The sequence below is a fragment of the Talpa occidentalis genome, unplaced genomic scaffold (genome assembly GCF_014898055.3).
Source record: "Talpa occidentalis isolate TD23 unplaced genomic scaffold, MPIMG_talOcc4v2.1 talOcc4.12, whole genome shotgun sequence".
NCBI lineage: Eukaryota > Metazoa > Chordata > Mammalia > Eulipotyphla > Talpidae > Talpa > Talpa occidentalis.
Window position 1 is genome coordinate 9677859 of NW_023601212.1, and position 12638 is coordinate 9690496.

At 60.6% G+C, this 12638-nt stretch overlaps 2 protein-coding genes and 1 long non-coding RNA gene across 3 annotated transcripts; 2 read left to right on the forward strand and 1 right to left on the reverse strand.

Annotated features, from left to right (window-relative positions):
- Positions 1-2240, forward strand: LOC129145457 (uncharacterized). The gene is made up of 3 exons (XR_008551011.1): positions 1-356; positions 1960-2081; positions 2221-2240. It is a non-coding gene; the product is annotated as an uncharacterized LOC129145457 (long non-coding RNA).
- A 624-nt stretch (positions 2241-2864) lies between these two features.
- NDUFA11 (NADH:ubiquinone oxidoreductase subunit A11) lies at positions 2865-9871 on the reverse strand. Its single transcript, XM_037505171.2, has 4 exons — positions 9711-9871; positions 4978-5070; positions 4468-4590; positions 2865-3065 (listed from the first exon to the last, which is right to left on the reverse strand). Exons 1-4 carry the CDS (start codon positions 9805-9807, stop codon positions 2953-2955), a joined length of 426 nt encoding a protein of 141 aa, XP_037361068.1. The 5' UTR covers positions 9808-9871; the 3' UTR covers positions 2865-2952.
- Positions 9872-10754: 883 nt separating this feature from the next.
- Positions 10755-12379, forward strand: VMAC (vimentin type intermediate filament associated coiled-coil protein). Its single transcript, XM_037504243.2, has 2 exons — positions 10755-10945; positions 12056-12379. The coding sequence occupies exons 1-2, from the start codon at positions 10755-10757 to the stop codon at positions 12372-12374; spliced, it is 510 nt and encodes a 169-aa protein (XP_037360140.1). The 3' UTR covers positions 12375-12379.
- Positions 12380-12638: the final 259 nt, after the last annotated feature.

A 12638-nucleotide genomic window follows, 5' to 3' on the forward strand; every position in this document is an offset into this window, starting at 1 on the left:
CAGCCCCAGCGCGTCAGCAGGCACTCCCAACCACATCCAGTGCACCTTCTAAAAGGAATTTGCGGGGGTATCGTTTTGCTGTCGAGATCACTTGACCACCCCCCTCCCAATCGGGGTGCTTTGGTTCCAATCACCACGACCCCTTGGAAAGGCCTTCAGAGACAATTTACACGTTGCTTCTCAACAACAGCCAACGGCCACCCCGACGCCTGCTGGGAGCCTGGCGCAGACTGGCCTCTCAGGCCTGTTTCCCTTCTGTGAGGCAAGACTGAAGTGAACAGCTCGCTCAGGGCTGCTGTGAGTGCCACGAGAGCCGACAAAACAGCAGCATCTGCAGTGCCGGGTCTTCCTGGCAGGTGGGACAGGCCGGGTGGTTATCTGGGTCACTGATGTTTCTTGGCTCAGAAGAGCTGAGATACCTGGCTGCGCCCAGAGGGTTGGGTCAGACCCAGCAGTCTTGTCCTCACTGGGAAATGTCACTCCAGGATTGGCACCCTAGGGGCTTCGTGCCCCACTGCCCACAGAGGGCACCCCGTCAGGAAGGTGAGGTGTCGCTCACCTGCTGTGCTCCCCCACCCCCCAGGCCTTTGCTCTTGCCGTTTTCTCTGACCAACACGCACATCTCCCTCCTGCACCTCTGGAAAGCCCACTTCTGTCCTTTACCACCCCCTCCAGGAAGCCCTCCTGAAAGCCCCTGCCCCTTCCTCTGTTCCAAGCCAACTGCTCAGGATTGAGAAGGTCTTTGTAAAGGCCCACGAGGGAGCTGCCTGGGTAGGAAGTGAGGTTCTGGGCAGAAGGTGGGGTACTGGCCCTCTGCACAGAGGTTGTTCCCACAGGGACTGCATGTGTGGTGGGAATGATGTCAGTCCCTCCCTGCCTAGTAAATGTTTATGGGTAGGGGCCCTGGCTTTTGGGGCTCCCTGGAGGCCAGTGGGTAGCCACTTCCACCTGCCGCATTCTGGGGGACCTGCCAGGCCCACTCCAACACTGGCAGCCAGCCCAAAGGAGTGGGTGGGTTGAAAGCACAGCCACAGATCTGAGCCATCTAACAGGGAAACTGAGGCTGGGAAGTTGGAAGGGAACTACCGCTCAAGTTTCCTTCCCCCTTCCATGGGCCACAAGATCCAGTCGGGGTTTGATCTTCATGGCACCAAGAGGTGGTGTTCCGAGGAGAGGTTTGCAGGAGAGAAGGCCCCAGAGGGTCTGGTTCTGGAAGCCACTGGAGTACAAGGTTGAGAGGTGACCTTGAACCAGCCCCTTCCCCACCCCCGCTGGTCTCAGGCCCCTCTTACAGCAATGGATCCAGTTTCGTTTGTGCCTCCACTCCCCCAGCCGCCACGGGCAGCACGGAAGGAAGGATGGAGAGGGCATGGCCAGGAGAGGGAGGCGACCTGGCTCTTCAGCAGTGGCCACAGGGCAGGGGAACTGAGGCTGGGGACCTTGGTAAGCTATGCCCCCTGCTGGCCACTGCAGGGACAGGCCAGGCCACCCCGAGGGTGGTGGAAGGGGTGCTTCCTGGTTTCTGCCCTCTTCATGGACCATCTCTGAGAGTGAGCCGATTATCCCCACTTGCTGGCACGGAAAGCCAAGGTCAGAGCCAGGAGCGACAAGTGCCGGGCTCCTAAGCTGCCTGGCACCCCTCCCCTCTGGCCCACAGGCTGGGGGGCGCTCGCTTGCTGCGAGGCAAGGACCCGAAGTCAGGGTGCTGTGATGCAGAGCTGCGCTTGGTCTCCTGGCCCAGAGTACACATGGATGCCCGCAGCCACCGGGGGGCGCCCTAGGCAGGGCTCCATGTCAGCGCAGGGAGGCTCGCGGTGGCCGGCAGGGAGGTGGAGGGACCCCAGGCCCGGAGGAGCCCTGCCTGCAGCTGCACAGGACACAGGAGAACAGCGGGGGCAGGGGCAGGGCCCGCCCGCGGACAGCCAGGCCCAGGCGCTGCACTCTATGTTTTAATTCTAGCCGCTCAACACCCAGCTGGGGTGGACAGAAGAGGAAAGCAAGGCTCCAGGTTTGGCTTTCAACCCCGTCTAGGCCCCATGGACAGACTGGAGAGGAGACCGGGACAGGGGCGCTGGACACAGGTGAGGGGGGGCAGGAGCGCAAGATCAACCTCGCTGGCTCCTGTTACCCCCGGAGCCCACCAGGATCTGCCTGCCTGGCCAGGCACGACCCTGCTCCCCAGGGTGGGGCCGGAGAGCCCTAATTTATGGCCCATTGCAGCATGTTGGAGCAAGTCAGGCTTTTCTTTGCGGCTGCCAGGAAGCACCGAGCCAGTTCCGCAGAAAGCCTGGGGGCCTGGGCCGCGCCAGCATTCCAGGGCCACCTAAATCACTGGGCCTGACAGGTGGCGGCGGGTGAGGATCACGAGTCTCTCTTCTTGTCGAAGCCGCAGGACCCCTGCCTCCCTCAGACCCTGCCCTGCGGGCTCCTGGTGACCCGTCACCCACCTGCCAGATGGGGACCAGGCTCCTGGGCTAGGTCGACTGGGCCTCTCCGCTCCAGTGCCCAGGAATTTGGAGCTGGGCTGTGCACAGGGCTTGGGCATGTTTTCCACATGCTGTTGGCTTTGGGGGGAGGCCCAGGGAGGGATGGTCTGAAACCTGCAGGGGGGCTTGAGGGCAGTGGGGCCCAGCTCCAACTGGCTGGCTGGCCACTCCCAGGAGGCTCCGGCCGCCAAGGGGCCTGGTAACCAGCATTCTCTGGCCCCTGCCTGATGCCTCTTTCTATGGCACCCAGATGGTGCCACTGGCCTGTCGGCACCAAACCTTATCTCCTGCTTCCTTCCTTCCTCTCTACCAGATCCACCTCGGGCCTCCCTCACCTGCGCTGGCCCGTCCCCATCATCCAGCTTCCTGTACCCCAAGAACAGTGGAGAAGGGGAAACATACACATATACACAGGATTTATTTTCAGATGCATTTCGGCCTGCTGGAGGCCCTGGGGGCATGGGGTTCACACCTTCGGCTCTGCAAACACCTTCCAGCCCTCCAGCTGGCCCATCTTGACCAGGGCAGCCGTCGTGCCCATGCACGCACAGGCAGTGGCTCCGATCCCGTAGCTGTGAGCTGTGAGAGTAGGGAGGGAGGCATCAGACACTCAAGAGGCCTTTTCCAGGAGCTAAACTGTGACCTCAAAGGATGCCCCACCTGCAAGGCTGGGACCATATTCTTCTCGGGGATTAAGTCTCTGGCCCTTCCACCAGACTCACAAGTGGGAAGACAGACTCTGAAGTTGTGGAAATGGAGGCAGACAGGGAGGCAGGCATCCAGCAGGCTGGGCCAAGGGACAGGTGTGGGGGAAGAGGGAAGCATAAAGAAAGGACACCCAGAGGTACCTTGCCATAGGCACCAAGACCCGCATCTGCCGATGGTGCCTATGCTGAGGAGGGCAAAATGCCCTTGCTGGGGCAGGCTCTATAACTCCAGAGCTGTAGGGATGAGGAAGAAGGCAAGTCCCCGCTGAAGGCTGCCCCAGGGGAGGAAGGGGTCTGCTTGCTGGCAGGCTGGAGGGCACCTGTCAAACCTGAACCTCCCTGGGCCTCCAACAAGGCCCACAGGCTCAGCAGGGCAGGGTTTTGCCCACTCTCTTGATACCAAGGTCATGATGGCAGAGGCCTCCATCGCCTGCCCTCCCTCCCTGCCTAGCTGGAAGCTTCCAACCAGCACTGCTGGCCAGGCCAGAGTGGTTCATTTGTACAACTGGCCTTCTTAAGGCTGCCAGCTACCAGGAAGCTAGTTTCTTGGGCACAAGTACTGGCCGGTCAGGGTTTGGGGAGGGGAAGCTAGTAAGGGAAGATGGGAAGGGTGCAGGGGGGGCTCTACTGTGTCAGGCTGGCCTGGGACCCAGCCTTGTCTCCACAGGGAAGCATCCGGGTTACCTTAAGCCACCTAAGCCCCCTCTCTGGGCCTTAGCTGCCCAACCTATAAAGGGTAGGGGGTAGTGAGCAGTTCCCCTGCAGGGCTCTGTGCGCTAGGAGGTCCAGCACCACCTTCTCTGCTCACAGGCACAGAGACACAAGCAGTGACCACGTGTTCTCTGTCAAGGCATGGCAAACAAAGGTGGGGGGCATAAGAAGTGAGGGCAGCAGGGGAACTAAATCGCACACAGGGGGATGAGGACAGAGAGGTGGCTGAGTTGACATCTGGGGGAAGGGCATCCAGGCAGAGAGAACAGCACATACAAAAGTCCTGAGCAGAACATGTCTGCTGTACTGGAACAGCAGGAGGACGGTGTGGATGGAGCAGAGTGAGAGGCGAGGCTGCGGAGAGCTGGGGCGCACGGGAGGGTGGGCCTACGCAGCAGGGGCTGTTCCTATTACTAACAGGAACAGCCAAAGTTCAGAGACCTGGGAGCCTCTGGAGGGACTGCTCTGCCCCTCCGCTGGGTGAATGTTCTGCACATCTGGGCACTCGGGCGATGGAGCAGAGGGAGGAGGGTGGGCAGAGGTCGGGCTAGGGGCTCACTCACTGCGCACTCCCAGGGTCAGACCCCCAGCACAGCCTCCAAGGAAGTAGTTCAAGGGGTCGTCGGGCTTCTGGCGGACCTTGGCGCTGACGCAGGAGGTGAGGCCAAATATGGCACCGATGGCAGCTGCAGGGAGAGATGGGGAGGGCAGGTGCTTTATCAGGGGCCAATGGAGTCACACAGGGGCTCACAGCAGGTGCCCGCGGAGGGCTCACGGCATGTGGTCAGGAGGCAGAAGGGCTGGTACGGATGGGGACACACTGCTGGTCAGCTGGGAGCTGCCCACCGCGGCATCCTGCCCACCCCCTGCCTATACCCCGATGGAGGAGGCCCGTACATGTTCCTACTGCTGGCTCAGACTTTGGCCACTGCCAGGGGCTGAGGGAGTGGGAGTGGCCACAGAGTGTGCTCCAGGAGCTAGGGAAGTAACAGGGACACAGCAAAGCATGACGGTCAGGTCAGTGGCAGGAGGGTCCTCTAAAGAGATGCCCAGATGCCACCCGGCTGGCTCACCTGCAGTGAATGTGTACCGCCCCGTCCTCGCCACTCCCTCCAGGAAGGAATCTGGGGTCTTGAGTGCGACACTGTAGGCAGAGACGATCAGGCCTGTGGGAAGAGAGGGCAGGGCCGGTCAGACCCCACCCTGGTGCTGGGGAGAGGTTCCTTCACCATCCCATAAACCCTCTGCCCCTTTTGTGCCACGTGGCTCCCAGGCCCCCTTCTGCCCACGATGCAGCACCCTGGGCCCTACAGCTGCTGAGAAGCCAACCTGGGATTCAAACCTATGTCTGCTGCTGCAGAACCTGGGCTCTCACCCTGGACTTCGCCCCCGGCTAGGCCTCCCACCCTCCAGACCCGAGGAAAGCCAGCTCCTGCCAAATGCCGCCCGGTCCGCTTTGCTCTTGCTGCCCTTCAGTGGACACAAGGACAGGACGGGGCCTCGAGTGCACAACTGCACCCCCACAGTTCTGGCAACCGGGCCCCACTCCCATCAAAGGTTCCATTCTCCTGTGGGGCCTGGGGCTCCTCAGCCTAATCCTCCTTGGCACAGGTTTGGCTCCTGGGGCTGCCGGCGCCTCCTCCTCACCACTCCTGGGCCCCCTTCCTACCGGCAGCTCGGGCCTGGGCCCATCCCTCACACCTGGCTGGCTTGGCGGCCACCCACGTCCGCTCGGCCTCAACACCCAGGTCAGCTTTTCCATCTCTGCTGTCACTCCTGCTGCCCCGGCCCTGACGCTGGCTTTTATGTATGAAAGGCCAGGAAGGGGCTGGGCCCAGGGCTCAGCGCTGCGTTGACGGCCAGGGATTGGGTTTGTTCCTGGGGCTTCCTGAATCAACATTAACCTGGGCAAGGGCCGGGGCAGGGTCTGACCAGCCTCCTCCTTCCGCAGTGGACAGGCTGGCCAAGGCTCACCTAGCTGGCACCCCATCACCAGAACAATCAATATGGGCCTCCATCCATCCTGCACTTGACCCTGCTCAGGCAGAAAACTGACCCCCCAGTGTTGCTGGGGCGGGACATCCTGTGGTCAGCCCACCCCAGAAACAGAACAGCCATCTGGCAGTAACAGGGGCAGTCCCCACCCCACTCTCCCTCCTCAGCGACTGAGAGGCTCAGCCCCCTGTGCCCATCACTTCCCAGGTGAGGGGCCTTGGACAGGCAGAGTGACTTGCCTGTTGTCATGGCAGAGCAGCCTGGAAGCCAGGTGGGCCTGACCCAGGCTGTGCTCTGTTCCCACGTCTGCTTGCCACATGGACGCCCACGTGACGTTCCCGGCTGAGCAGTTAACCTTCGTAGCAAGTGGAGGAGGGAAAAGACTGCCGGCCCAGTTCAAAGGTAGGGAAACTGAGGTACAGGGATAAGGGGTAAAGAGGCATACTTTTTTTTTTAAAGATTTATTTATTTATACAAGCACTGGGTACAGTCAGAAGCGCGGGAGGGTGAGAGAATTCACCAGAGCCAGAGCGGGGAGCAGAGCCGGCAGAGCCGAAGTACACTGCTGAGAGGAGCAGCGGGCGGCAGGAGAGGTCTGCGCGCCATGCGGGACCCTCCTCCGGTGGCCGGGGAGCAGCCGGGGATCGAACCGGCGCCACAGAGGCTGCGGGCAGCTTCACAACCCAGCGCTCAACCGCTGCGCCACCAGGGAGGCCCAAGAGGCATACATTTTAACAGGGATCCTGTGTGCAAGGTGCTGGCCTGTGACTTTTCAGATCTTATTTCTCCTAACCCCACAGTCCGCTGCCCCAAGCATGTGCATGCTGCGCACACACACTCTCTCTCTCCCCCTGAAAGGGAAGCACTGACACGATTCAATCCCTTCAGGAGTCCTTGTACTGGGAGCAGTGAGCCAGGTGCCCCCACACCACCCCAGAGGCAAGGACTGCCCCACCCTAACTCCCCCCAGCAGTGCTGGAAGGCGGTCAGTTGCCACGCTCCCCCTTCAGCAGCCTCCCCAGCACCTGGACCTCTGTTGACACAGACTTTGTCCTAGGCATCCCCCACCCCCTCCACCTGCCGCTGGCTCTCTGTTCATGTCCTGCAGACACCTCCAGGCACAGTGCATCTTTGTTCACACATTCATCACAGCACACACAGACGATACACGGCACATACCTTCACTCATCACGCAGTTACCGTGGGCCCTCAACCATTCATTCATTGCTGACTACCCTCATTCATAATTCAGTTACTGCATATCCTCATTTCTTTTTTCTTTTTAACATTTTATTTTATTTGTTTTTATACAATAGCTGGGGTACAGGCCAGAGGCGCAGGAGGGTGGGAGGATTCACCAGAGACAGAGTGGGGAGCAGAACAGGCAGAAGGACCAAAAGCACTGCTGAGGGGAGCAGCAGGCGAGACAGGAGAGGTCTGCCTCGCCATGTGGGCATCTCCCTGGCCAGCTGGGAATTGAACCTGCGCTGCAGAGGCTGCGGACAGCTTCACAGAGCTGTGTTCAACCCACTGCGCCACCAGGGAGGCCCCTCATTTGTTCTTTCATTCATAGTAACTGGGAACCCTCACTCATTCAGTTATGGAGTTTATTTATTTATGCATACAAGAAGTGGGGTGTAAGCCAGGGGGTGAGAGGATTCACCAGAGACAGAGCGGGGAACAGAACAGGCAGACTGACGAAATACACTGCTGAGGGGAGCAGCGGGTGAGACAGGAGAGGTCTGCTGCGCCATGTGGGTCACCTCCCTGGCGGGGGATCGAACTTGTGTTGCAGTGTCTGTGGACTGCTTCATAGTGCTGCGACTTAACCCCTTGTGCCACCAGGGAGGCCCCCTGTACCCCTCATTTATTCATTCAGTTAGGAGTACTGTCACTCACTCATCCTTCACAGTCACTGTACACTCCATTTATCCGGGTACCAAGTGCTCTGATTCGCTCCATTCATTCATTCATAGGAACTGTGTGTCAGATTCAGTAATTCATTCACAAATAGTTATGGTGTGCCTTCATTCATTCACCCATTTGTTCATTCATTTGCACACCGTGTGCCCACAGGGGTTGGGCTCTGCTGGGAATAAGGCCTCCCTGCTCTCCAGGGGCTCACCATCTCAGGGAAGGCAGATGTGAACACTGTCCCAGGTGAGGGCTGAGGACTGGCAGGGAATGAAGGAGGGGGAAGAAGGGAGATTCCTCACTCACATGGTAGCACCACACCCCTGGGGCATGCTCAGTCTCCCCCAAGAGCCCCCGAGACCTCAGTCCACCCGTACCATGTGTGCATTTGTGAGCACACACACACACTTTCGCTCACAAACAGCAAAGCTAATTTTTTCTTAGTTTCCAAATTTCCTAACCCAGTCACTTTTCCAAATCTTGCTGAAGGCACCGAACACCCCTCAGGCGACCCTTTTCTGTTTCAGTTTACCTAGAAACACAAGCATGACCCTCCATAAAATTCTATCAGGCACCCCTAATTGCCAGTCTCTCCAGGAAATAATCTGCCAGAACGGATTTTCCTCTACTGTGACCCCCCCTACCTCCCTGCCCAGCACTCCCAGGTTAAGTGCCCCCTTGAGGCCCCAGCACACACCCTGGGCTGTTCCAACAACTCAGAATTCAAACAGATTCCACATAACCCCCCACATCCATTTCAGCCCTTTCTTCTAAGACGACCCTCCTCCCCAGGTCTCTGTATGCTTATTCATGACCCCGACAACCCCCAAGAGCAGATTAGCAGACCTGGATATGCAGCTCGGCTCCAAAAGACCCCAGAGCAGTTAATACATCTCTTGTCCTTCAGTTTCCACCTCTGAGAAATGGATACAATAAAGGTTGACCTTACTACATACGCAAATAGAAAATGGCAGTGATTATTAGATCTGCCTTAATTCAAATTATTAGGTCTGCCTTAATTCAAATGCCTCCTGGGGGAGACTCAACTTCAGCCAGGCCCTGTTTCAGGAGCTGGAGATACCGAGGTGGCCAAAGCCAACACACCTTGTTTCAGGGAGAGTGACAACAGAGACTGTAAAGAGTGACTCTGGTGTCACCCCTGCAGGGAATGCCAGGGTTGTGGATACCCTGGTGTAACCCTCCCAAGTACCCTCCTAGTAGCTCCTGACCTGCCTCACCTATGATCGCCTCAGTGCCCCTACCAGCCCCCTGGAGACCCCATTAAAATCTCGATGTCCCATAGCATCCAGCTCTCCTGGACTCGAGAAAGGCCGACTCAGTTACTCAATAACCCATGAGCCCCCAAAATCTCAAAGTTACCCCGTGGGGGAAGTCTCATGCTCCCTCCAAGCTCCTCTGACCCCAGAGCCTGGCGATCACCTAACTACTTCTAAACCCCAGCACCCAGGGGCAGTTCTCCACGACCCCAGTAACCAGCGTCACAGGCACCACGACCTCCCAGTGCCCTCTAGACCTGCTGGGCCCCCTGAACACTCATCTCGAGCAGTTCCCCACGACTGTCCGAGCCGTCCCGACGACCGTGCGCCAGCCCGAGATTCCCGGCCCCCCTCGGGCAGCTCCCGGAGACCCCACGGCATCCCAGCGCCCTCTGCATTGGCCCAACAGCCCCACAAAACCTCTCTCATTCAAGAGCTCCCCAGCGCCCTGGGGCCGCCAGACACCCCTGCGGTTGCCAGAGGCCGCCCCGCGAGGTTCCCGGCCCCGCCACCCGCGGCCCCAGCCGGGCGCCCTCGCAGCCCAGACGCTCCCGGACGCCGGCCCAGGCCCTCGCTGACCCTCTGACCTCCCTCCGCCCTCGGGCCCGGCGGGCGCTCACCTACAGCACCGCCGATGCTGGTGCTGGCGTAGGTCTTGCGGTGGCACTCGGTGCCGTCGGGGATGTCGCCATACCGCCGAAGGAGCGTCTGCGCCATGGCCGCGCGCCCCGGCCCCACAGAGCACCCGCGGGGTCCCCGCACCAAGGGCAGCGGCCACTCGCTCTCGCGAGACTTCTGCGGGCGGAGCGCGCAGCCTCCCTTGCGCCCAGCCGGCAACAAGCGCCCAACTTTATTGAGCGCCGCGGACACGGACACGCGTTGTGCGCACGCGCCGGGATGGGGCCTGGCGTCAGGGCCGAGCGCGAGCCCCGGCGTGTTTCTGACTGGGGAAGTCACCAGCGCGGCGTATCTCGCTCACTCCAGCCTAGATTGGGGATGGCGTGACCACCGGAGCGGGGGCCTCATTTAGGGGCGAGCCTCGGACACACGCGGGGCCTCTGCCCAGGGACGTGATTACGCGGCGTGGGGGGTGCAGCGCGGCCCCCCCCCGCGCCCGTGCCTGCGAGGGGCGTGGTCGCGCCCGGAGCGGCCCCCGCGTCGGGGTGGACTCGCGTGCCACTATTTTGGGGCGTGGCCAGAGGCATGGCTGAGATTTGACCAATTCGGAGTTGCCCGTAGCCTCGGGGCGCGGCGTGGCCCGCTCAGTGGATCCGAGCGCTGTGCGGGCAGTTCCGGGGGCGTGGTCAGGCCGTTTGGGCCGGGATTCGGACCAATCCTGGCGTTAGGTTCTGCGTGGGGCGGGACTTGTCGCGAAGGCGTGGCCAATCCCTTCGCCAGCGCGCGCCTAAGCGGGGCGTGCCGCCGAGGACGCGTCCAGCCGGGGGCGTGGCCATCCGGGGGCGTGGCCTGTCAAAACTAGCTAATCGTGGCGTTAGGACGGGCTCGGGGGCGGGGCTTTGAGGTGCTGGACCCAGTGAGGGCGTTTGGGTTCTAGGAGGGCGTGACCCAGACCTCTCCCAGGGGGCGTGGCCACCCAGGGGGCGTGGCCGGGCCGGTTCCGGGCCGCCAGGGGGCGTGGCCGGGCCTGGGCCGCGGCCGGGGCCATGTCCGCGCCGCCGCCCCTGCAGATCCGCGAGGCGAACGCGCACCTGGCGGCCGTGCACCGGCGGGCGGCGGAGCTGGAGGCGCGGCTGGACGCGGCGGAGGGTACCGTGCGCGCCCAAGCCGAGCGCCTGGCCCGTCACGACCAGCAGCTCCGCGCCGCCCTGGAGGAACTGAGCTGCGCCAAGGACCGGTGAGGCCCGGGGCGGGCAGGTGGGCTCCTTGGAGGAAGCGGGCGAAGGTGGAGCCGAGGCTGGGAAGAGAGGAGCGACCGGGGGAGCCGGGCGCACTCACGTGGAGGGCGGACTGCTGGTGGTATTGAAAACACAAGCACCAAAAACCTTGAATTTGTCGTCAGCTTGTAAAGTTGGGAAATGTCACCCAACTAGATCGTTAACCTAAAACAGGGCCCATTTTCCCATGAGGCAAAACCCGCTGGTAGTGAGTGGTTCAGGGGTCGCTGCCCTCGTGGTGGAAGTATTGGGAGTTTCTGAGCCGAGGATGGGGTCGTATCAGCGCTTCCGAAGTCCTCCAGGAGCTGAGGACGGAGAGGGATGAGGCAGAACCCAGGGAGGCGGGGGTGCGGGCCCCCAGCCGGGCAGGGCCATAACCCTCTCCAAGCATTGGACCCCGCTCGATTCTGTCTGTCGGCTGGAGGCATGCGTTCATCCCTACTGAGCTAGGCCTTGTGCCGGACACGGGGACACGTGTGGGTTCAGACCCACAGAGCCCTCCCTTTAGGCGGACACAGCCCTAGGCAGTTACAACATGGAGCCATCGCGGAGGTGATGGGGGCACGCAGGACACTGAGGGAACCCACAGGGGAGGCTTGGAAAAGAAGGGGAAAGGGAGCTACAGCAGGAGCTAGGGGGGGAGATGAGAGGTGTTAATCTGTTCAGGTTACCATTACAAAATAGCAGACCCGGCTGTGTAAACAACAGGAATTTTCCCCCTCACAGTTCTGGAGGTTGGGAAATCCAATTATCAGGGTACCCACAGATTCAGTTTCTGGGGAGGGGCCCCAGTTTGCAGATGGTTGTCTTCTCCCTGTGTCCTCACGTGGCCAAATGAGGGGAGGCCAACTCTCCACGTCTCTTCTTATGAGGGTAATAATTCAATGAAGGCCCCTCGTGGCCTCCTTTGGGAGGGATGGGTAGTGATTTAACATGAATTTGGGGCATACACACATGCAGTCCGCAAAAAGGGAGGAAGTAGTGGTTTGAGGCTGTGTTGGCCTTGATCCTTGGGAGGTGAACCTCTGGTCTCTCAGTACCGTAACTGCTGTGTCTTGCCTTTCTGCCAGTGAGATTGCCGCTCTTCAGGAGCAGCTGCTGACCACGGAGGCCACTGTCCATAGTCTGCAGGCTGCTGTGCACCAGAGGGACGAGCTCATCGGGCAGCTGCAACCCCGGGCCAAGCTGTTGCAGGACATCTGTCGCCGCCGGTCACCGCTGGCTGGGCTGCTGGCCGCCCTGGCTGAGGCCGAGCGCCTGGGACCTCTGCCAACCAGTGACCCCAGTCACCCACTCCCTGGCCAGCCCAGTCCAGCCCTTGCCAACAACACTGGGGAGGAGGAGGACAGGAATCACCTGCAGCCTGCCGTGTTTGGGACCACTGTGTGAGCCCAGGAGTGCAGATTCTAGACTTGAGTCAGAGGGTCCGGATGGGAACTTTTCACTGCTGTGGGTGTTCTTGGGGGTCGACAGTCTTCCAAAGGAGACCCCCGGGCAGAGCCATAATCCTGTCCAAGCATTAGAACCCACGAGCGGCATAGGCTCCAAATGGGTAGCCAGCAGGCCATGTGCAGGTGTTCAGCCTAGACAGATCTTTGAACCAATCACTCTTGTTGAAAAGTTGTCAGCACTTACACATTTCTGGACTTCTAG

What these genes read in the sequence shown, in the direction of transcription:
- NDUFA11 (XM_037505171.2), bottom strand. Translation starts at nt 9,807, where the DNA reads ATGGCGCAGACGCTCCTTCGGCGGTATGGCGACATCCCCGACGGCACC. An exon ending in GCGGTACACATTCACTGCAG is followed by an intron (nt 4,591 to 4,977) that starts GTGAGCCAGCCG and finishes CTCTCCCTGCAG; the next exon opens with CTGCCATCGGTGCCATATTT. An exon ending in TCTGACCCTGGGAGTGCGCA is followed by an intron (nt 3,066 to 4,467) that starts GTGAGTGAGCCC and finishes CTACTCTCACAG; the next exon opens with CTCACAGCTACGGGATCGGA.
- VMAC (XM_037504243.2), top strand. Translation starts at nt 10,755, where the DNA reads ATGTCCGCGCCGCCGCCCCTGCAGATCCGCGAGGCGAACGCGCACCTG. An exon ending in CTGAGCTGCGCCAAGGACCG is followed by an intron (nt 10,946 to 12,055) that starts GTGAGGCCCGGG and finishes CCTTTCTGCCAG; the next exon opens with TGAGATTGCCGCTCTTCAGG.